Source organism: Aulonocara sp. 'chitande type north' Nkhata Bay, linkage group LG15 (assembly GCF_057382095.1).
Source record: "Aulonocara sp. 'chitande type north' Nkhata Bay isolate Kocher_YH1m ecotype deep benthic linkage group LG15, A_spYH_male_GT1.1, whole genome shotgun sequence".
Classification (NCBI taxonomy): Eukaryota; Metazoa; Chordata; class Actinopteri; order Cichliformes; family Cichlidae; genus Aulonocara; species Aulonocara sp. 'chitande type north' Nkhata Bay.
Window position 1 is genome coordinate 10792867 of NC_141358.1, and position 21042 is coordinate 10813908.

A 21042-nucleotide genomic window follows, 5' to 3' on the forward strand; every position below is an offset into this window, starting at 1 on the left:
ACACTTATTATGTATTAAGTGCTCAGTCTCTCTGGTTCACAGTTTTCAGTCTTCTAAGACGATCTTATAATGAACTAAACATCTAAAATAACAACATGTTAGGTGTTTCTCTCTTATGTGAAATAGTAGCAGCTCACAGGGTTTTAGAATGCAAAGATCCATCAATCAAGCTCAGTTCTGCAATTCCCAAAAGTGCATTATTGATTGCCAATGAAATCAGCAGTTGTACAATTAATTGAGGTTGGCAATAAATTGATTGTAGTAATAAATAAAATCTGCCTTGGTAACTGGGCAACACTGTTTAGCAGCACCTTGTATTATTAACTGTGAACAATTTCAAGCAACTTTGAGAGAGGCAGACCCCAAATAATAGTTTCCATTTTCACAATGACTTATTTTTAAGTAATGTGAATTTGGGAAGTATGGTAAAAACCAGCTATTCAGTGACACTAAGCAGGGTCCCAAAGACCACAGGGGAGGTGATGTTGTCACTTACCCTTGCCAACGCGATGGTCCAGAAGGGTACGACAGTCCAGTGCCAGCCTCTGAGTGGCCGGGACATCAGGCGGAGGCAAAGGCATGGTAGGCAACAGACACACACACACACACACACTCAGACAAACACTACTCCTTTCATAGATACAAAAACCTTTCTTCCTAAATCCAAACGTATATAATATAAACAAAACTTGGTTTCTTGTTTAACAGAACTTGGTTTCTGCACCTACACATAAAAGCTAAACTTCCATCCCAACACAAACACTCAAACCTAGAAACAAAACTTCTCCAAAAACTTTAAAATACAACTAAACTTCACCAAGACACCCCACTGAACACCAACTTGTATGTCCTTGTCACACAGCTTCCTTGTAATGTATGCCACTGCATACACAGGTTGTCCGCATTAACGAAGAGATTAGTGATTAGTCCTTCTATAGCAGCTCTGCTCCGTGTGCATCCCTCTCATTAATAAACATCTCACTGACACAATGGACCCCACTATCCAGCTGGGACTGCTCGCTGGGCGAGAGAGGGAGAAAGAAAGAGTAGGGTGGAGAGAAGCAGGGCAAAAGGGGCACTGTGGGATAGCCATTCAGTGAGTGGGCTTGAGATTCAAGGAATGCAGCCATGGATGTCAGCTAAGGATGCCAGCACAGGCAAAAGGTCTGCAGGGGATTTTTGGTGCAAGTTCACACACTTGGCTGCAGGACCAGATAGATCATCCAGCCGAGAAACAACAATGGGAAGCTTCTATAACAAAAACTTTCCTTCTATCTGATAGCAGTGGTTCATCGTGGAGTGTATGTTTATTGGTGTATGCATTTTGGGCTCCTTTTTTTGGTTCAACTTCATGTGGAGGACATGATTTATTACTCTAGGCAGTGATGGAGCAGGTGTAAAATAGCTTGCCGTTAACGCACCTGACATGCTGAATATCAGTCACAAGGAGGCGTTGCTTTTCCAGGATCCAAGAGAAGGGCAGATGGGTGGTACTTAAGTCCTGAGCTGAGTCTCCACCACTGCTTCGAAAATCAGGAAAGCTGCTGGATTGTCTTCGGCCTGCTGAAGTTGGAATGCCCAAATTAGCGGAAGCACTAATATATACTGCTAACACCGAGTATATCCGAACCGATCATTTTCCTTCATCGTTTTCCTAGCCAGTGACAAGAATATGGTGAAATTATCCTCCAGCATCTGGACAGAAATGCGAAATCAAGAGTTACCGGTTAAATAATAACACGTTAGCATTCCCATTCAACAACCATTTTCTTCTACAGCACTCCAGTACATTTCCTTGATTTCTTTTAAGTTTAGACACAAACTTGTCTCTACTAGGTGTAACAAGCCTAACTCCTACGATTCAAATGTAGGCATAGCTCCTAGCGAAGTATGCTAACGTTAACGTGGCTAACTATATCTATAGCCCCCCGTTATTTATTAATGTCGGAAAACATTTTTTGCTTACCATGAATTAAAAAACAGTTAAATCCCAAAAGTATGAGGCATGCGGACAGGTAACGGTGGACAACTTAACTAAAGTTTAGCTACGCCGGGACATCATTTACTTAGCCAGACGGCTAGCAGAGCAGTTGCTCCTGGCTAGCCGTAAATATGGTGACAGCCCACCACTCGATTGAGCCTTTAGTCATGTTAGAACATGTACAATTCACACAGGACCTGCCCCTGTCTTTGAATCACTGGATAAATACTGAGAGGGAAAAACATAAATTTAAACAAAGCTTTATTGGGTAAGATTCTGAAAACATAATAAGAAATAATACAGATTTATTGGAGTACAGAAAAAAAATACAGTACTAGGCGTAAAGTTACTTAATCTAATAACCTAATTTAATTTAGTCTAGTGGATGTTACTGATGTTGCAAAGCAGCTGGTAAGATTATAAAAGTCAAGAGGACACTGGTAGTCATTATACATGACAAATATTGGCTTTTTGTTTCCAGAGAAGATGCCAATACAAATCATCTGAATACAAATTCAAACGCCATACAGTGTTTAAATCAACTCCTCAAACGGTTTTCTATTCAGTGCTGGACTCCACTGGATGATACACTACCTTTCTTATTTCTTGTGCAATTCCCTTGTAAATTTCTGTCAATTTACAAACAGTGGGACTGATAAAGGCTCCCTAATCTTACCTTTTTTCCGTTTACATATAGAAAAATCTTTTAAAGAAATGAAATGTGGATGCTATGTGTTTGATGCATTTTCCAGCTGCGGATGGGGCATCCTGCTTTCCAATAGTCTTTCATTCTACCAGTTGGTGGAAGCACTGAGTCAAGATCATTTTTTTAGACATTTTAAAGCTTGTTATCGTCCATAATCACTCTTTCACTTTAAGATTAACATTGCATGAAAAATATTAGGAAGTGAACATTTAACACATTACTTTATCTGGCACCTTGTCAAAACTTGGTGCTGCCATTCACTCCTCGGGATCTTTTAGCCCTACTGTGCCATCAGTGTTTTATGTGGTGTTAGTTTTGAATAACATTTAAATGAATTTAATTACATTTAATTATTCAAATGCTCGGCAAGATATGGCCATAGTGCAGGTTGTGAGTCCAAACAGTTTGATTAGGTGCTTGTACAGCTTTTGAAGCGAGCCTTGAGGTCTGAGCATGGAAGCCTCTGTAAACAGCATGGGAAATCGATGCAATTACTGGTGGCTTACCTGAAGCAGTGTGTGTGCTGAGGTCCTATGCTGCCTGCTGATGACAACTGTTTTCACCTTATAGGTGAAACATTCAGGTACTTGTAATAAGGAATTGGGTTCGCTATGCCATATGGGCCCTCAATCTTTGGGGGTGGGGAGATCCATTGAGAAAAGGGGCCGCCTTCTCAAAGTATTGCTAAACATCTGTTTGTTTTCAAGCTGCTGTTTGTGAGTGAGCAGTAGGTATACTTATCCTGATGCCAAAACGAAATGGGTTCATGAAGTTGCCGTTTCAGTAAGTACTTGTAACTGATAGTAATTAGTGTATTTTGATGCAAGAGTAGAGCAACATAGTTATCACATTAGTCTAATGCAGCCAGGCCTATTGGGTGAAGGATAGGTCTCAGCCTGCTGAGAAATAAAATATCTAATAAAATACTAAAACATTTGAACTTTTCACCACCATAGAAGGACTTGAGTTAAGGGCTTGGGATGATGATGCCTCAGTTTCTGGATATGAGGCGTCTTAGTTGGAGACAAACAGTACTCTGAGAAGCAGGCTACGTTCTCAACAGATTTCTGTGGTTGATGAAAATTGTAAAATGTCAGTGAAATGCTACTTTAGAGTACTCTCTGTAATGCTTTGACCCCTGCTGACCTGTACACTTCCTTACGTTAAAGAGGTTTGTACAACTGCCAGAACTTCACACACGTGTCAGAGCTACACTTCAACGGACAGAAATAGCTCAGTGTACAACATATGCGCGATCCTTGGCACAGTCAGGCTGTTAGGTCTGTTCTATTGCTGGTATGGCTTTAGTTATCTCATTAGTGTGTAGCCAGAAATGTTAGTCGTAATGCTAATTATATTCTGAGGTTTTGCCCATAGTGGACTAACTCCTAGTTAGGTGTAAACAAGTTTACAGTTCAATTCAATCAGAGTCACAAAAGAAAACCACAGACTGTCAGGTAAAGTAGATTAACAATCACAGACATTTGTATATACAGAATATCAAAAGCTGGGTCATTACAAGGTGATCTGCACTCATCTTTACTTTACTCCTTCCCCCTTGTTGTTTGTTGTGCCATTTGAGGAGTAAACATACTTAAAGGTGCCTTATTTCAAGTGTCAGAGAGCTTTGTTGATAAGGAAGCAGTTAAAGCAGTACTAGTTGCCTTAGACCTGGCAGCTATTTTTAGTTGTACCGTAATCAGCAAGAAAGGTCTGAGCTACAGCGTCACAGTGGGACAGATGGAGACTCATTACATCAGTCTTAGGGGGTTTGCAAGTCTGAAAAACTTTAACCAGCTTACAACAATAATGACCATAAGCCAGCTGGAGACATCAGCCCAGTAACGGATTCAATCATCGCAGATCTCGTGCTTTTCTTTGCTTCTTTAACCTATTGCACACTCAGTATTACCCTGTACAGTTTGTGTGGATGTTACCATGAAACCTGTTAAAAGCAATAAATACATCCATATCCATACGACTCTGCATTATTGTATCGACATTATAATCAATCCGGTCCTTTTGTGTTGTATATGTTGCAGTTTCTTCTGCCCTCTTGGGCATCTCTCTCTTAAAAAACACATGTTTAATGTCTTTTTAGCCAAGTAAATAAAGGATATTTACAACTGACTTTGCCAAAAACTGTTTGCAGCTTCTAATTTGCGATAGGGATGTTCTTTCTGACTCAAAATGTCTCGATATTATTCATAAGAGATACATTTGACATATGTTTGACAACTTATAAGCTAACAAGTATTTACAACAGTTTAAATACAGGCAATTTTTCAGAAATACCGGAAATTAGCTTATGACAGTTGATCACTTTTTGGCATAATGCTGACTCTGCTGAAGGTGTTTTTCCTTCCCTCTGTTGCCAAATGCTTTTTCATAGGTGGTTGTGTAATTGTTTCTTTTTTCTTTCTAATATTATAGGTTTTACAATATAAAGCACCTTGAGGCAACTGTTGCTGTGAATTGGTGCTATATAAATAAAACTGAATTGAATTGTGAAAAAACAAGTCTTTCTATTGTGTAACAATAACCAACCTCATATACTGTATGATAATATATAAGAAATCCAAGCAAAATATTATGTTGGTATTGCTCTTGGAGCAATGTGTTCATCCATCAGAATATAATTTAACAATTTACTTCATAAGAAAGAAAAACAACAGAAGATTTGCTGACTGAAGTCTTACCAGATGGAGTGTTTGTAAGAAATATTGTATTTATATAGAAGCATTGTCAGTAATTCAGGGTTAGAAGACAAACGGTAACTGGAGAGCTCTGTATTTCCAACACTGAGCTTCGGCATTAAATGTGGAAATGACTTCTCTTCACACAGACACACACATAGCAAGCAGAATTTGTGTTATCGTGGGAAACAGTATTTGATGATTTTGTATTAAAAGCTAGAACTTGTTCTTTAAGTTCAAATGGGTAACTTTGGTAATTCATAAGATAATAACATGAAATTTGTATGTTTGTGTTTTGTTATGAAAATCTGGACCTTACAAATAAAATGTTAAAAATAAAGAAGAGCCTTGAAATTTGTATTTAGACAGATGTGGAGTGACTTTGTACACCTACTCAGAAACACTTGGATTTTAAAATGTTTAGCAAAGGCAGCTTCGTTGCCTTTTGTTTGCTGAAGCACCTTGGGCTCCTGCTGCCAGGTGGGAGATGATTCAGTTTCCTTGCTCTCACATTCAACCTCGCTTTGCCTTTTAGGCATTGTTTTTGCCTGTGCACTGTATGAAAGGAATTTGTCACCCCCGTGTCTGTAATTTCACAGACAGGTAGTTTAGTAACCAGAAGCCCAAAGGCATGAGGCAGCACTGCTGTTTTATTATTATTTTTTTGCACATTACCAGAAGTAAAACAAAGAGTGTATTAAAGTGCTATGTATCAATGCATTAATGTTTCCCCTGCTTCAATAAGATTTGTTGACTTGACCAAATGAGAGCACACTGCCTTTACCTTGGTGTTATCCTGGTGCCAGTGACCTCGGTTTTACAGACCAGTGAGAGTGGCCGCTGACTAATTAATCCTCTTTGCACTCTTCACTCCTGCAGCTCTGCTTTGTGGCAGTTCTTGACATCATTTCAAAACAGTCCAGATGGTGACCTGCAGTCCTGAAAGAACGACTCCAGGAGTCTCGCCAGGCCTGTATGTCGCTGTCCGCATCAGTGTTGGATACGGCATTGCAACGAGGGCTGCTTCAAGTTTCAGTTTTCCTTTTATAGGTTGTGTCTTAAATATCAAAGCCGATGAAATCAACAAAAATGGATTATGATGAGCTGGATGCACGTATACAATGGCAGAAACTAGGTATTGTCAGTGGATGCACTATACGGGAAACGTTACAGGTCAGTTGTGTGGTTTACAATCCTTTTGCTTCTTTTTTTTGGGGGGGGGGGGGGGGGGGGGGTCCTTTGACACATTGTAGGTTACGGGGAGCTTATTGTCCGCTTGGGACAGCTGAAACTGCTGAAAGAGGAATGACAAAGGGATTCTTCTACATCCAAGAAACTGTAATGTTTGTAATGTTCAAAAACAAATAAAGATGCACACTTAATACTATACCTAATTACTCATCTAATATGATGTGTTTTAGCATATCCAGTCTGTTCTGTGCAGATACATGATCTTGGTGAGAATCAGCCCGGTGGCAGTAGACTGTGAGTGGGTGGGACAACAGCATCCAGAGCCAGAAGGACCTGGAGGAGTTTAACTCTGAGCATTAACCAGCTCAGCTCTAAATCTGGCCAGATAATTCGTTGGAAAGCTGCCTTTCTTCTGGCACACACTGCGTAAACACGTGAAGCCGACCAGGTGGCCCTTTCTGGCATGGTTGAACGTGTGCAGCATAACAAATTTTATCTAAAAGAATAAGGAACTCAGACAGATTTGTTACTCAATTTATATAGTGCATAAAGACCTTTGATTATTAAATCCTTCACGCGGGGTATTCAGATGCATCAAACTGCAAAAATCCTTTATATTTAGCATTTTATGATAGTAGATGCATCAGTGGCTTTGGTACAGAAAGCCACCCAAAGTTCCTCTTTATAAAAGTCTATCAATCAAATTCCCTTTTCCTCATTTATTCAAACAAATACTCACACTGCAGGTCATTCATAATGAAATATTTCTGTAAGACAAATTCATATTAGGCAAAATTAGGTAGATGAAAGATGAAAGTTGAAATGAATTAAAGTGGGTTTACTTTACATGTTAATTACTGGCCATAATGTCCAGTTATCTCTTTGAATTTAGTATTCTACTTTGACTTGTCTGTCAAAACAGCTTCCAAATCTGTGATATAAATAAAGTTGTAATTATTATTATTATTATAAAACTTACTGATGAACTCTAATGTTTTTTTAAGCAATAACACCAAATCTGGTCCATACTGACTCCCCTTTTCCCTTCACGTTCCAGGCTCCTACCTGCTCCTGATCCAATACCAACAGCTGAGGTCAGCTGAGGTCGCCACCATGGTGACCTTCGCTAACACAACGCAGGTCTCCCCCATGGGGCTGCGTGAGCTGCCCTGTGTAACCCCCACCATGTCCCCTGGCCTGCGGCGGAAAAAGATGCTGTGGCAGAACGCAGTAAAACACATCATTATGCAGCAGGATCTCAGTACCCAGGTGATTGAGTTTTAGATTGTTGTAAATGTGTTCTGATTTTTTTTTTTTGTGCACACTAGTATTGTGTACTGGAAGAGGCTGTGTCTGTCTGTGTGGAGCTCTGGCCTTATGACGCACTTTTTATACTGCATTCAAAAGTGTACCTCACTAATGGCTATCAAGCACACATGAAATTTTTGATTCTTTTCAAAATAAAGCTATTACTCTTACCATTACAATCTAATGCGCTCTTACCATTATGCATATCTAATGTGTGTTGAAATGGTTTTGGCATTTATATTTCAAAAATGATTCACATTTACAATAGACATGTGATAATAAAGCAAGCCTCACAAGATCCTTCTAGAAGCAAGTCTCAACATTCAGCATCCATAAAGGTAACCGGTAGCACACAGACTCATTCTATCCCCATGTGGCAAATAAGAGACGAAAGCAAAATAAAGAAAGTTACAAGTGAAAAGAGACAGGTGTGTAGCAGCTTTGTACACCTACTCAGAAACGATTGGATTTAGGTTTTTAGCATTTTTTGCCTTTTTTGTTTGCTGAAGCACCTCGGGGTCCTGCTGCCAGGTGGGGGATGATTCAGCTTCCTTGCTTTCAGACTCAACCTTGCTTTGCCTTTTAGGCCTTGTTTTTTTTTTAACCTGTGCATGGTTTGAAAGGAGTGTCTCAACCCTGTGCCTCTTAATTTCACAGACAGATACTTTAGTAACCAGCGGCCCAAAGGCATGAAGCAGCACTGCTGTTTTATTATTATTTCTACATCATAATAGGGGTAAAAGTAAAAGAGTATTAGAAAGATATGCAACGATGAATTAATGTTCCTCCTGCTTCAAAAGGATTTGTTGACTTGGCTAAATAAGTGAGCGCTGCCTTTACCTTGGCATTGGCCTGATGCCAGTGACCTCGGTTTTAAAGGCCACTAATTAATCCTCTTTGTGTGTGAATGTGGCTGTTTTTAGACTATCCATGTAAGTGTAATTGTTATTTTTGCATGCTGAATCTTGTCTACCCTGATTTGCCAAATAAGATATAATAGCCTTGTAACTTTTTTGAATGAAGGATCCTGTTTTTATCCTTTGACAGTTGGGTGTTGAACCAGCACGCAAAATCTTTGTGACAGATACCTACATAGAGGAGATCAACAGGCAAATCCGCAGCAAAGCCTCACGTGGGGTAACAAAGCGCCGTTCTTCCACGTTCAGAGTCCATCCCTTGGTTCGCGATTCCACCAGCACCGGGGGTGCTTTTAACAACTACTCCAGCGACGCTGACTTCTTCGTCCACTGGGGTCGAACTGTCTGTGGTGTCTACATACCCACGCTATTGCACACCTTCAAGTCCCACGACCTGGAGAAACTCTACCAGCAGCACTCTTCCACCCAAAGACGTAATTCTCTGGCCATCACCAATGTGATAGACGTGGTGGCCAAGCTGCACATGTTGGTTCTGTACCTGGCATTGGCGCCGGAAGCTTCCACAGACACTTTGCGTGGCTGCCTGACGGGCATGTTCATGGTGTTAGCAACAGTTCTGTGCGTCATAGTGTTAACCCACAAAGACTCCGTGTCCCCACAGTGGCTTCACTACGCCGGCCTCGCCAGCTGGTTGTCACAGACCACACAGGTGCTGGGGGGTCTGGTGTACGGACTAGAAAAAGACCCATCGTGGTACCTTTTGTTCACTTTGTTCGCAACATACACACTGCTGCCATTACCTCTGCTGTGGGCCATATGTGCGGGCACCCTGTCCTCAATGCTGCACATTCTGGTAGAGATAGTATGCTGCTACACTGATGCTTTGCTTCTGAGAAAGGTGAAAAAAAAAGTCCCCTTTGAATTTCCTTTCCTACTGTTACATTTTTTAAATGTGTATCATGCCGATAAATCAGTGATACACTGTTAAGGCTTATGGAAAGTTTGATTTCTTAGACTTTACAGCAGTGTTAGGCACAAATCTACAAAATTTGAGAAAAAAACTATTTCATTGTACTTGTTGAAAGCTCATGGGTCTCTATTGACATATTAATCAACAAATAATAAGGAATTAGAAACCCTCCCCCCAAGCTTCAGTCCAATACTCTTTCCCCAATTTCCCCTTCAAACTTTTTTTAAAGCTTTTTTTCCATGAATTAATGTAGTATTCACACTTTTTCGATGCAGGTGGTTGCCAAAGGCCTGCTGTACCTGGGGATGAACACAGCTGGCTTGTTCATCCACTACCTGACAGACCACGCTCAGCGCCAGGTTTTTCTGGAGACCCGTCGTTGCATTGAAGGACGCCTCAAATTAGAGCAAGAGAATCAAAGACAGGTACAATGAAGATGGGAGCTGTCCTGAAATTTAAAGCCAGAGAATTATCTGTGTTATGATGAAAGCTTTGGTTGCATTAACTCACTTCCATGACTCTCACATTGTTACACTTCTTCACAGGACCGCCTAGTTTTGTCGATCCTGCCTCGCTTTGTTGCCTTGGAGATGATTGCTGACATGAGTGCTATGGAAGATGATCTAAACCCTCAAGAGTTTCACAAGATCTATATCCACCAGTACAAAGATGTCAGGTATACATGCATGAGTTAGTATATTAGTAGTTAAATTTGTAACCTTGTAACCTTGACTCGTAAGATTTATAAGCCAAGTGGGTTTCACTCTGATTATCAAGTTGCAGGCCAACCTAATGCCAATAGTAAGTGTTTGCTATGTCATTTCAGACTTTTTAGTCCTTCTCTCCTTCTTGTAGCATCCTTTTTGCAGACATCAAGGGTTTCACTTTGTTGTCTATGAACCTGTCAGCCCAGGATCTGGTTCGAACCCTCAATGAGCTCTTTGGACGTTTTGACCGACTGGCAGAGGTGAGGGCCTGAGCGAGCCCTTTTTGGTTGATGTAAAACATCTTCCAGCTTCTAATGTCCTTCTTCTTCTTCTTTTATCACAGGAACACCACTGCTTGCGGATAAAGATACTGGGAGACTGTTACTACTGTGTGTCAGGGGTTCCCGAGCCCCAGCGTGCCCATGCCCGTTATTGTGTTGAGATGGGTCTGGCTATGATCAACACTATACGGTCAGTCATCATATTTAAAGACACAAACACAAGTTAATTAAAAAAAACAAAATCACGTGGTTTTAAAATTATGTAAATATAACCTCAGCTAAGTAACAAAAGATTAACACAAAACAAAGCTGAAATGCAGAAGCACTGTGTGAAAATTTTAAGTATTCCTTTGCTGCTTCCACATGAATTAAGCAGGTAAGTAGCATCCAGATCCTGCTAATTAAGTGCACTTGATTAATTGATGATCAACAACTGTGAGCACCTAAGTAAAAGCAGAGGTCTGGGCAGTTTGCTGGTGTGCAGCATTCAGGTGTGTATCAATACATTGTGTAACACAATGCTTCTGCGTCAACCTTGAAAAAGGGTCCACCTTCTTATGGGTCTATAGGTATCCATATGAGAGTGTAAGATCCTATTTTTGTTTGTAAGACACGATCACTTTACCTCACAAAATCACCAGGTATGTACAGAAGCAGCTCAACTTCGACATGGACATGAGGATCGGCATCCACTCGGGCTCTGTCCTCTGTGGGGTATTGGGTCTGCAGAAATGGCACTTTGATGTCTGGTCCTGGGACGTGGGCATCGCCAACATGCTGGAAGCGGGGGGCATACCTGGGTGAGCACCAGCAACCATTAGAGAAACTCCTGTCAAGTATGTTACCTGACAAAGATGTGCCTGACAGGTTTCCAGGCTTTCTGTAAGATAATATTTAAGAAAAGAATAAAAAACGTGCTATTTAATTTCGTAATAGGTACATTTGGAGGGGGTATATATTTTCATCTGGTGATGCATTAATGATGACCTCTTGTCTTACATCATCCACAATATTTTTTAATTTCTTTCTGCATGAATTTTTCTTTCTCCCTGAAACAGACGCATCCACATCTCAAGGGCAACTCTCGATTGTCTAGAAGGCACTTACAAGACAGAAGAGGGCCATGGTCGTGATAGGAATGCTTTCCTACGAAAATACAATATTGACACCTTCCTCATCTGCCCTCAGCAGGACAGAGACAAAGTTAACCACATCAAGCCCCCCAAAGTTCAAAAACCAATTCAAACCTGGAGTCCGGACATACCTTTTAAGACTGTCGTTGACATGAACAGCGTAAGTGCGCAAATACCAAACAGAAAGGAAGGTGCTGAATTTGGTGCCTTTGGTCAGGTGGTGACGAATTTGAATTGAAGAATCTGAAGAGCTCGGCACATCTGAGACTCACCTGTACTCACCTAATCAGTCATTTCTATTCTTTTCTTTTAGATTCTAGCTGCTTTTACAAATGGCTCAATGCCCACCCTTTGGCAGTCCAACTCGAGAGAGATTAACAAACGCATCAAGCATGCCATCGAGCTTCGAAGTAGTGAGCGTATGCACAGAGAGCACATCACACCACTGACCCTTGTCTTCAAGGACACAAACATCGAGGACAAGGTAGACTGTGAAGAAAAGATAGAGATGCAAACTGTTTTTTAAAGACGCAGCTAAAAGTGACATTTATTTTTCTCGCTTTTGGCCCATCCAGTTCTCCCAGATGAGAGATGAAATGTTCAACTCCAATCTGGTCTGCTCCTTCATCCTGCTTCTGTTTCTCATGGCTGCCCAGGCCCTCATCCCTGCCCCCAGGTAGGAAACTCCAATATGTTACAACTGTTAATTCCACTTATTATGATTCCATTAAGTCATTTTGTACCTAAATCCAGCTTATAGCATTTTAAATAAATATCAATTCCACATCGGTATAACCAGTATTATAAAAAGAGCTCCCTGTAGTGTTTTGACCAGACTTTATTGCTACTGTGCTTAAGTTTTTGTTTTTCTTTACTTTGGTGCCACCTGCTGGTATTTAAAAGAATGCACTGACCCGTGCAGTCACACTGGACACCTGAACTTGTTTTTTTCTGTTCTACACTGTATTAATATTATTAACATTCATGACTTCACTCACTTTCTTCTTCTTCTTAACCCCCTCTTCCCTCCCCAATCGTAGACTGTTCCCTGCTGTCCTCCAGTTTTCAGTCTTTCTGCTTGCCCACGTGCTGCTGCTACTTGTTGCCCTTGCCGAAGAGTTCAAGTGGACTCCTTCATCACTGCAGCACTTCTGTTGCTGGATTCATGAAAACAACAGTGCCCGTAACCTGTTTACTCTCATAGCGATCTTCATCAACTTTGGGTTGGCCTCTACTGACATGGTGAGAGTCTGAATAACACAAGAGAAGAGTAATTTACATAAACTGCCATGTTCTTCAACACGACTTTTTCCTTTGTATGTCTGCAGTATTGCACCTGGTAACTGACCCTTGTAAACCAAATGCACATTAATTTGCATAATCCTCTCTGAAATGCATATGCAAAAAGAGGAAAGTTGCACTTCCCTGCTGATATTTATAGCACACTTGGCATGCAAACAGGACAGAGGAGTGCAAGAAGGTAAAAAATGAAGTAAGCACAGGGGTCTTTCGTGTGATGTAAAAAGCCCATTTAGATATAAGAAGGTAAAGGGGTTCTTTTGCAGTGATAAAATTATTTAGTAAACCTTCTTTTTATTAGAAAAAAGCACAAAATTAAGCAAAACCTCATTAAAGGTTTTAAATCACCAGTTTTAAGAAAGTTTGACTACCGGTTTATATTTGTTATGCTCTATGATGCAGAATCAGGTTGGAACATTTTGTGCTGTTTGCAGGTGTGGTGCATCCTCATGAACACAGGAGAGGCTGACATAACTGAGAAGACTGGCACAGGCTCACGTCCACTCACTGTCTGCTCTTACCCTGAGGCAAGCAAACAGTAGTTTAAATTTGGGACAATTATTATAGAGATTTTATGTGATTTCCTGTTGATTTATCCAAATGTCTGTCTTGTATTAAAAATACTAACAATAAATCACATTGGGTTTCAGTAAAATGAGGTTATTACTGCTTGTTTCATCTTTCCCAATTTGTTCCCTTTAGATTTTTGTGTTGAGCGGGGTGATTGCCATGGTGACGTGTGCGGTTTTTCTGCGTCTGAACTCTCTGCTGAAGCTGGCAACGCTGCTGCTAGCAGTGGCTGTCTACTCCTACCTCAGCCACCTCGCCTTTGTCTCACTCACGCGCCACGATACGCTGCACAGGTCAGTGTATGAGCAGCGAGCAGCATACAAACTGCACAGCTGCTGTAGTTTTACTACACAGTGCTATATTTAAATATTCGCCTCTATACACAATTTATGATCAAAAGTTTTGGGCCACACCAGTTAATTGAGCCAACCTCATCCTACATTAACATCAGCACAAAAACTGTGCACTGGGAGCTTCATGCCATGTGTTCCAAAGCTGAGCATCTCCTTTAAGTGTAATGTGTAGGTATATTTTTGCCCACAGAGTGTATCGATTTTCCTAATATACTTTGTTACAGGTCTCACTATGTCAGAAGAAATGGAATTTCCTTCCTTCTCATGGCCATGTTTATTGTTGCCGTCTTCTATAATGGACGTCAGGTGCTCATACACTTCATTTTCCCAGATTGAACTTATAGATGATCCTGTCACTATAGCAACACTTTCTGGTCTGTGTTATTGAAACTAAAACTGTTTTCTGTCACACAGGACTGTGTTGCAGGTAGATGATGTTCTATCTCGCTGTATCTTTTCTATCCAGTGGGAGGCTACTGCCAGACTGGACTTCCTGTGGCGTCTGCAGGCCCAGCAGGAGGTGGCAGACATGAGGGAGTTGCGGGAACACAATGAGTGTTTGCTATACAACATCCTACCAGTTCATGTAGCTCAACATTTCTTGGACCGGAGCAAGCATGACGAGGTAGCTGAAACACCCCAAAACCTTTAGCCTCACTTCTTTTGACTCATAGTCTGGTCCACAGCAGAATCAGTCTGAGTAACCATCAGTGCTTTGAAAATACTGATTGGACCAATGAATAGCAACCTCTGTCTACGGTTTAACCTATATTGAAATTGTACAATTAAAATTAACGTTATGTAGTACTTTTTAAAATCTGGCACTTTCCTTTATTTATAATCCGATCATTTTTTAAAAGATCTCCAACCCCACTGGGTGATATGCAGCCCCAAACCATGACAGAACCTCCACCATGTTTTACACATGGCTGTAGACACTCAATGTTATACCGCTTTACCTCCTCAGTACATAGCGACGGTGATTTTAACATAATTTCACATTTGGATTCACCACTTTATAAGACTCGTTGCCATGGATATTCAGTTACTTTCCTCCCTGTTTCCCTTACTTATTAATGGCTTCTTGACAGCCACCCTTCCACTGACACCATTTTTGATCAGGCTTCAGTGAACAGTAGATGGATCAACTGAGGGCCAGGTGCATCTCTCAGGTCCTGTTTCTTCTTTTGTCGTCCACTTGTCCAGTTTTAAGACACATCATGCACATGCATGCGCTCTTGGTGCAAAAATACTATTTTATGACTGTCAAACTGTGTTATACTTTGCATTTTTCATCAATTCAACTAAACAAATTGGAACAAATGATGTGGTTTTATAACGTTGGGCGGCTCAAGACTTTTGCACAGTACCTTACCTGACTCAAACAAAGAGGATTTTGAAGAAATCACCCATCATGACTCTTCTTTTAGGATCTTTACTCCCAATCCTATGATGAAGTGGGCGTCATGTTTGCCTCCATCGCTGGGTTCGATGAGTACTTCGAGGAGAAAGAGTTCAAGCATGAAGGAGTGGAATGCCTCCGCCTACTCAATGAGATAATTGCCGGCTTTGATGAGGTGAGTGTTGGACTCAAAATGATCATATGACAGTGGTTTATTTATGGATTATCCCTTTTGGTCCAATTATTTATCGGTTAAAATAAAACAGAGACAGTGTAGTTCAATCCAGGCTGTGGGTTGACACAAGTCCTGCTTTGATAAATAGGATAGCCTCTAATTGCATAAGTCAGCTGCTAAACTTGTTGTGTAATTTAATCTTATCTTCTAACAAGCTGTTTGAGGAGCCGTATTTTCACCATGTGGAGAAGATTAAGACAATTGGGAGCTGCTACATGGCGGCATCAGGTTTAGCTCCAGATAAACAGGTGGGAGATTTTTCTGTATGTGGTCTTATTTCCTTTTGTCTTATTAGCTTTGCTTTGATTTGTGGTACTTGTTATGATATTATCTCCTTGCTTGAAACTGTATGTTTATCTTTGTCTCCTCCAGAAATCAATGGATGAATGGAACCACCTGAGCGAGCTGGTTTTGTTTGCATTGGCGATGCAGGAGACCTTGAAAGAGATTATTAGGAACTCTACTCAACGCTTTCAGCTGCGTGTGGGTAAGAAGCTGCCCTGCCACAGCCCCACAAAAGCACACTCGCACGATTTCTAGTGTTGTAGCAAATATCTGAAATTATTGTCTGGGTTTGGACTCATGCAGGCATTGCTCACGGGCCCGTGGCCGCTGGGGTGATCGGTGCCACCAAACCGCAGTACGATATCTGGGGCTCCACAGTGAACTTAGCCAGCCGCATGGACAGCACAGGTGTGAGCGGACGCATCCAAGTACCCGAAGCCACCCGAAGGATCCTGACAGATTGGGGCTTCGTCCTGGAGCTGCGTGGAGAAATATTTGTCAAAGGGGTGAGTGGAGACTGACTATGAAGAGTAGTTAAGCTTAAACAAGTGTTGTTTATTTTTAAAACGCCACAGCATTGTGGTCTATAAGGTAAGGTTCTTAAATCAATGAATGACATCTTCGGAATTAGGAACTTTATTCTGACTTCCAGAAGGGGGGGAATTATTTGATCTCCTTTGATTTTATTATGTTGCATTTTTTAAGGGTGGGAGAAACATTTTATACAAAAACCTCAGAGTTTAAGGTGATTCATAATGTGTTGCTATGGCTGGATCCTTGCTCTAGAGGTTTCTGTTCGATAAACCATCTCAGTTATCCAGCAAGCATAAAAACATCTTGCCAGCAGCAAATTTATGTTCAGAAAGTCTTCATTATCATACAAATTTTGTAGAATAACCTCTGTGTTTAGCCTAACTGTGACAATATACACATCTTCACTTTTTAATCTATGTTTTTCATTGTAGGTAAGTGAGCACCAGGGGAAAGTCCGCACCTATTTCATCAGGACCATGCGCAGTAAGATGGCCAACGATGGGACAGATGGCCGCCTGGCAGGGCAGACAGGAGGACGCATGACGCTGGCAGAGGTGGTGTTCAGTCTCGTCCAGGCCAGACACAAGGAGAAGATGAGAGAGGGCAACAGGAGGTTCAATCGGACTCCCTCCAGACTGCAGCGCTGAGGAGACTGTCAGGGTCAAATGGCTGCACGTAGGCCAGGACACACTGCAGCCATATTCCTTTAATGCTTTGCCATAACTGAATTAGCTTCACAGACAAAATACTGAGCTACCCGTGGCAGGAGCCCAAACCTGTTTAAGCCTTTATTCTTATTTCTTCCAATACTGCATCATACCCATCTTTTTTGGCATCTCAAGCAAAATGGACAAGTTAAGAGGAATTTATAGGAAATCATCCATGCTCATATTTCTTGACTTCTGGACCCAAACGTTCATCTTTGCATGACACACCGAGTGGTATGTGGTCTGAACTTTAGTTGGTTAGGAGTTAACTGTGCTATTTAATCAAAGTTCTGGCCTCTTACATTTCACAAGTATGTTGTAAGCAGTGCAAAGTGCTTTTTCATTACTATTATTGCCATATCTATACACTATAAGCACTGATTTTAAGGTTTTTTGTAAAAAAAAGAAAGAAAGAAAGAAATGGTAAATGGACTGGTTCTTATATAGCGCTTTTCTACTCATCTGAGCACTCAAAGCGCTTTACACAACTTGTGCATTCACCCATTCACACCCATTCGCACAAGCACATCTTTCTAAGTGCGCTATAGCTAACACTCACACACATTCATACTCCGATGGATGCATCGGAGAGCAATTTTGGGGTTAGTATCTTGCCCAAGGATATTTGGCATGTAGACTAGGGGGAGCCAGGAATCGAACCACCAACCTTCCGATCAGTGGATGACCTGCTCTACCACTTGAGCTATAGCCAAAGAAAGAAAGAAAGAAAGAAAGAAAGAAAGAAAGAAAGAAAGAGCCAACATGTCTTTATGTTTGCTGGGATAACACATCAGCAAGACTCCAGACCTCCAAGCAAAACACTACCTCTTAGTACAAATTCTCATAGACTACAAATGGCCAATATAGAATGTTGTTTGTTTGTTTGTTTGTTTGTATTATCTTAATTAGTACATTTATGTTGTGAAGTCAAGCATTATTTCTACTTTATATCCAATAATTTCACATGTGTTAAAGAGATTTTGGTCAGTATATTTCACTCATGCAACATAATCCAAAAAGAAAGAAAATCCCTTTATTTATAAAGTGATTGCTGCTTGGTTTACTTTTGTAAATACTGTATTTGCATAGTTTCCACTGAGCCACTATTTCTTATTTTCTATCTTGTCAGAGTCAGTGTTGTTCTGAATTTATGAGATTCAGAAGAGGAACACTGAAACAGTTTTAATGCCAAAAACACCTCACATATCACTGTATTCCTCTTACTGTCATGGTAAAAAAGAAAGCAAAACCTCTGTCAGTACTAAGGTTCTTTGTGTTAGGACCTAAAAAAATCATTTCATCCTTACAAGATCTTAAATGCATTGAAATACAACCTCAGATGTAGAACACCACATGTAGAAGCAGTGTGTGAAAGTACACTAAGTCCACCTCCGTAACTTGTAGAACCACATTTAGCAACAATAACTTGATGTAAATGTTTTCTGTAAAACTTTATCTATGTGAAGGTCCTCAGTCATCCAGGTCATGGTAATCCAAGGGGCTGGGAAAGAAAAGCGAGTGGACTCCTCTAAGTTTCACCTGTCATCCGTGAAGCTTCTTCATTTCTAAGATCAAATGGTGGAGAGTCCCATGTTTAAGCCCTGATAAACGTTATCAGTATCTCACATCCCTGTGGAGGAATTTTGTAATATTGTTTGCAGCCAATCATTTATGAACAGCTCTCTTTCAGCATTTCAGTCAGTTAAGGTCTGGTCTTTGACCGAGCCATTGCAACTTCTTGATTCGTTTCTTTTTTCAACCATTCTGTTGCAGATTTGCTTCTGTGCTTGGGATCATTTTACTGTTCAATGAGTCAATTACAATTTTTCCCTGTCACAAAGGTGGCGGGGCGATCGTGGCTCAAGAGTTGGGAGTTCGCCTTGTAATCGGAAGGTTCGGTCGTTGTGTCCTTGGGCAAGACACTTCACCCGTTGCCTACTGGTGGTGGTCAGAGGGCCCGGTGGCGCCAGTGTCCGGCAGCCTCGCCTCTGTCAGTGTGCCCCAGGGTGGCTGTGGCTACAATGTAGCTTGCCATCACCAGTGTGTGAATGGGTGGATGGATGACTGGATATGTAAAGCGCTTTGGGGTCCTTAGGGACTAGTAAAAAGCGCTATATAAATACAGGCCATTTACCATACCAGGCCATTCACATGTGACTCTAGAATACTTTGGTATACAGAGGAATGACTGCAACTTCCTGTTGCTGCAAAACAAGCCCAGAGTATTACAATTCCACCACCGTGCTTGAGAGCTAGTACGAGGTGCATGTGCTGATATGATGCTGTGCATTATAGCAAAAGATATTATAATAGTGAGATATATAATATAATAGTGAGAATAAGGTTTTTCACTATAGAATGATGGACATCAAATTGTTTGGAAGTTTCTTTATAAACTTTTCCGGACTGATAGGCAGCCTTTGCTTTGCTCCTTGGCATTAACACACACCTGAATGCAGCAGACCATCAAACTGCCAAAAGTTCTACTTCTTTATAGGTGCTCATACTCACTGACAATCAATTAATTAAGTGCATTTAATTAGCAGGACCTGTCTGCTACTTCCTCTGTTAATTCCTATGGAAACAGTAAGAGTGCACTTAGTTTTTCACACTCTGCTTCTGCACTTTGGCTTAGTTTTTGTGGACGACACTGTGTAATATGTCATATGTTGATGTTATTTTGTTGTTCAGCTGAAGTTTCGGTCCTAACTAAGAACCAGAGTGATTATGTCCAGATATGTAAAATGGTGTACTTTTTTTTTTCCTTTTTTACCTTGATCATTTATTAAAATCAAAATCAAACAAAGATGCTTGGTTTCTCTTGATGTAGGAATGTTTTACATTGTAGGTCTGATTCAAACTGACACAAATTCACGCCAGTCTTTATTTTGTTTGTCTTTTAACTTTAAATATTAATGTTAAGCTCCTCTATGGGACTTTGTGCAGTTTTTAAATAGATACCAAAGACACGTTTAATTGTTGTTACAGTATAGAAATGTTCACGGCGAATAGTACGTCTGTATCAGCAAAACTTTTTACTTCATTTTTTAATATAATTTTTACAAAAACATTCAAACCAGTCCAGTTTCTATTAATAAAATCAATTGTTGCCATAAAGCTGGGTGCTTTTAATTTTTTAACTCTGTATTATTAATTGTTAATGACATGAGACTCTTATTAAACTCTTTTTTCAAGGTGTATTCTTCTTGGAGGTGTGTCTTCCTTTCTTTGATAGTCACGACGATTGCTCGTGACTCCATTAGTTTTGTCTGCAGCCAGCGCGGGTATTCTGCAGCCGGCTCACTGATGCTCTATTTTGAAAGATGGTTCACCCGGAAGGTTCACAGAAAAAAAAAAAACCATAATCTCTACAGAAGTTAGCTCATCTAGTATCTAACACTCCTTTCCTAGACATAAACAAAGGTTTCCTGACAAACATTGTAGACTGCAATCACATACTGGTTTTATTTTCCATTAAATTTTTCGATTAAGGTTCTGTAACATTATCTCACTGAATGCTGCTTCACTGTTGTCATAGGACAGAAATATATTTATTTTCACATTTTTTTCTAAAATTAATCAAATATAAATATATGGTCTATAAAAAGCCTTTATAAAAGCCTTAAGCATAACAGTAATATAATCATATAATAATAATATAATCATAATAATCATATAATAAACATAATAATACTATACATTAATCATAATAATGTTAATAGTCACAGTGTTTTTCATGTATCTGTTGGATTTTGTATAGTACTGAAGAGAATTTCTGTGTTTCTTAAGTCAAGATGCAAATCTAA

The 21042-nt window shown here is 40.4% G+C and overlaps 2 protein-coding genes across 5 annotated transcripts in view; one reads left to right on the forward strand and one right to left on the reverse strand.

The window, feature by feature from the left end:
* Positions 1–2129, reverse strand: part of LOC147312571 (protein EFR3 homolog B) — a 30761-nt gene extending 28632 nt beyond the window's left edge. Inside the window, exons 1-2 of one of the 4 annotated variants that reach the window (XM_086264068.1) lie at positions 1967–2129; positions 1422–1563 (exon numbers count right to left, since the gene is read on the reverse strand). In XM_086264068.1, the coding sequence (XP_086120194.1) occupies positions 1422–1428 (7 nt within the window). In that variant the 5' untranslated portion in view covers positions 1429–1563; positions 1967–2129. Of the gene's footprint in view, positions 1–496; positions 930–1421; positions 1696–1966 lie in introns of those variants that run through there. The other 3 variants (XM_086264069.1, XM_086264067.1, XM_086264066.1) reach the window with 3 other exon arrangements.
* Positions 2130–6291: 4162 nt separating this feature from the next.
* On the forward strand, positions 6292–20325 carry LOC147312572 (adenylate cyclase type 8). The gene is made up of 21 exons (XM_086264071.1): positions 6292–6556; positions 7632–7843; positions 8930–9658; positions 10006–10155; positions 10276–10406; positions 10586–10697; positions 10781–10908; positions 11360–11518; positions 11777–12011; positions 12165–12335; positions 12427–12527; positions 12892–13093; positions 13585–13677; positions 13853–14013; positions 14298–14379; positions 14540–14698; positions 15504–15650; positions 15866–15958; positions 16083–16197; positions 16299–16501; positions 16961–20325. Exons 1-21 carry the CDS (start codon positions 6505–6507, stop codon positions 17174–17176), a joined length of 3651 nt encoding a protein of 1216 aa, XP_086120197.1. The 5' UTR covers positions 6292–6504; the 3' UTR covers positions 17177–20325.
* The last annotated feature ends 717 nt before the right edge of the window (positions 20326–21042 follow it).

Excerpts from the sequence above, each read along its gene's own strand:
- LOC147312572 (XM_086264071.1), top strand. The coding sequence starts at position 6,505 with ATGGCAGAAACTAGGTATTGTCAGTGGATGCACTATACGGGAAACGTT. Across the intron at positions 12,012-12,164 it reads CTGTCGTTGACATGAACAGC|ATTCTAGCTGCTTTTACAAA; the intron begins GTAAGTGCGCAA and ends CTTTTCTTTTAG. Across the intron at positions 13,678-13,852 it reads CTGTCTGCTCTTACCCTGAG|ATTTTTGTGTTGAGCGGGGT; the intron begins GCAAGCAAACAG and ends TGTTCCCTTTAG.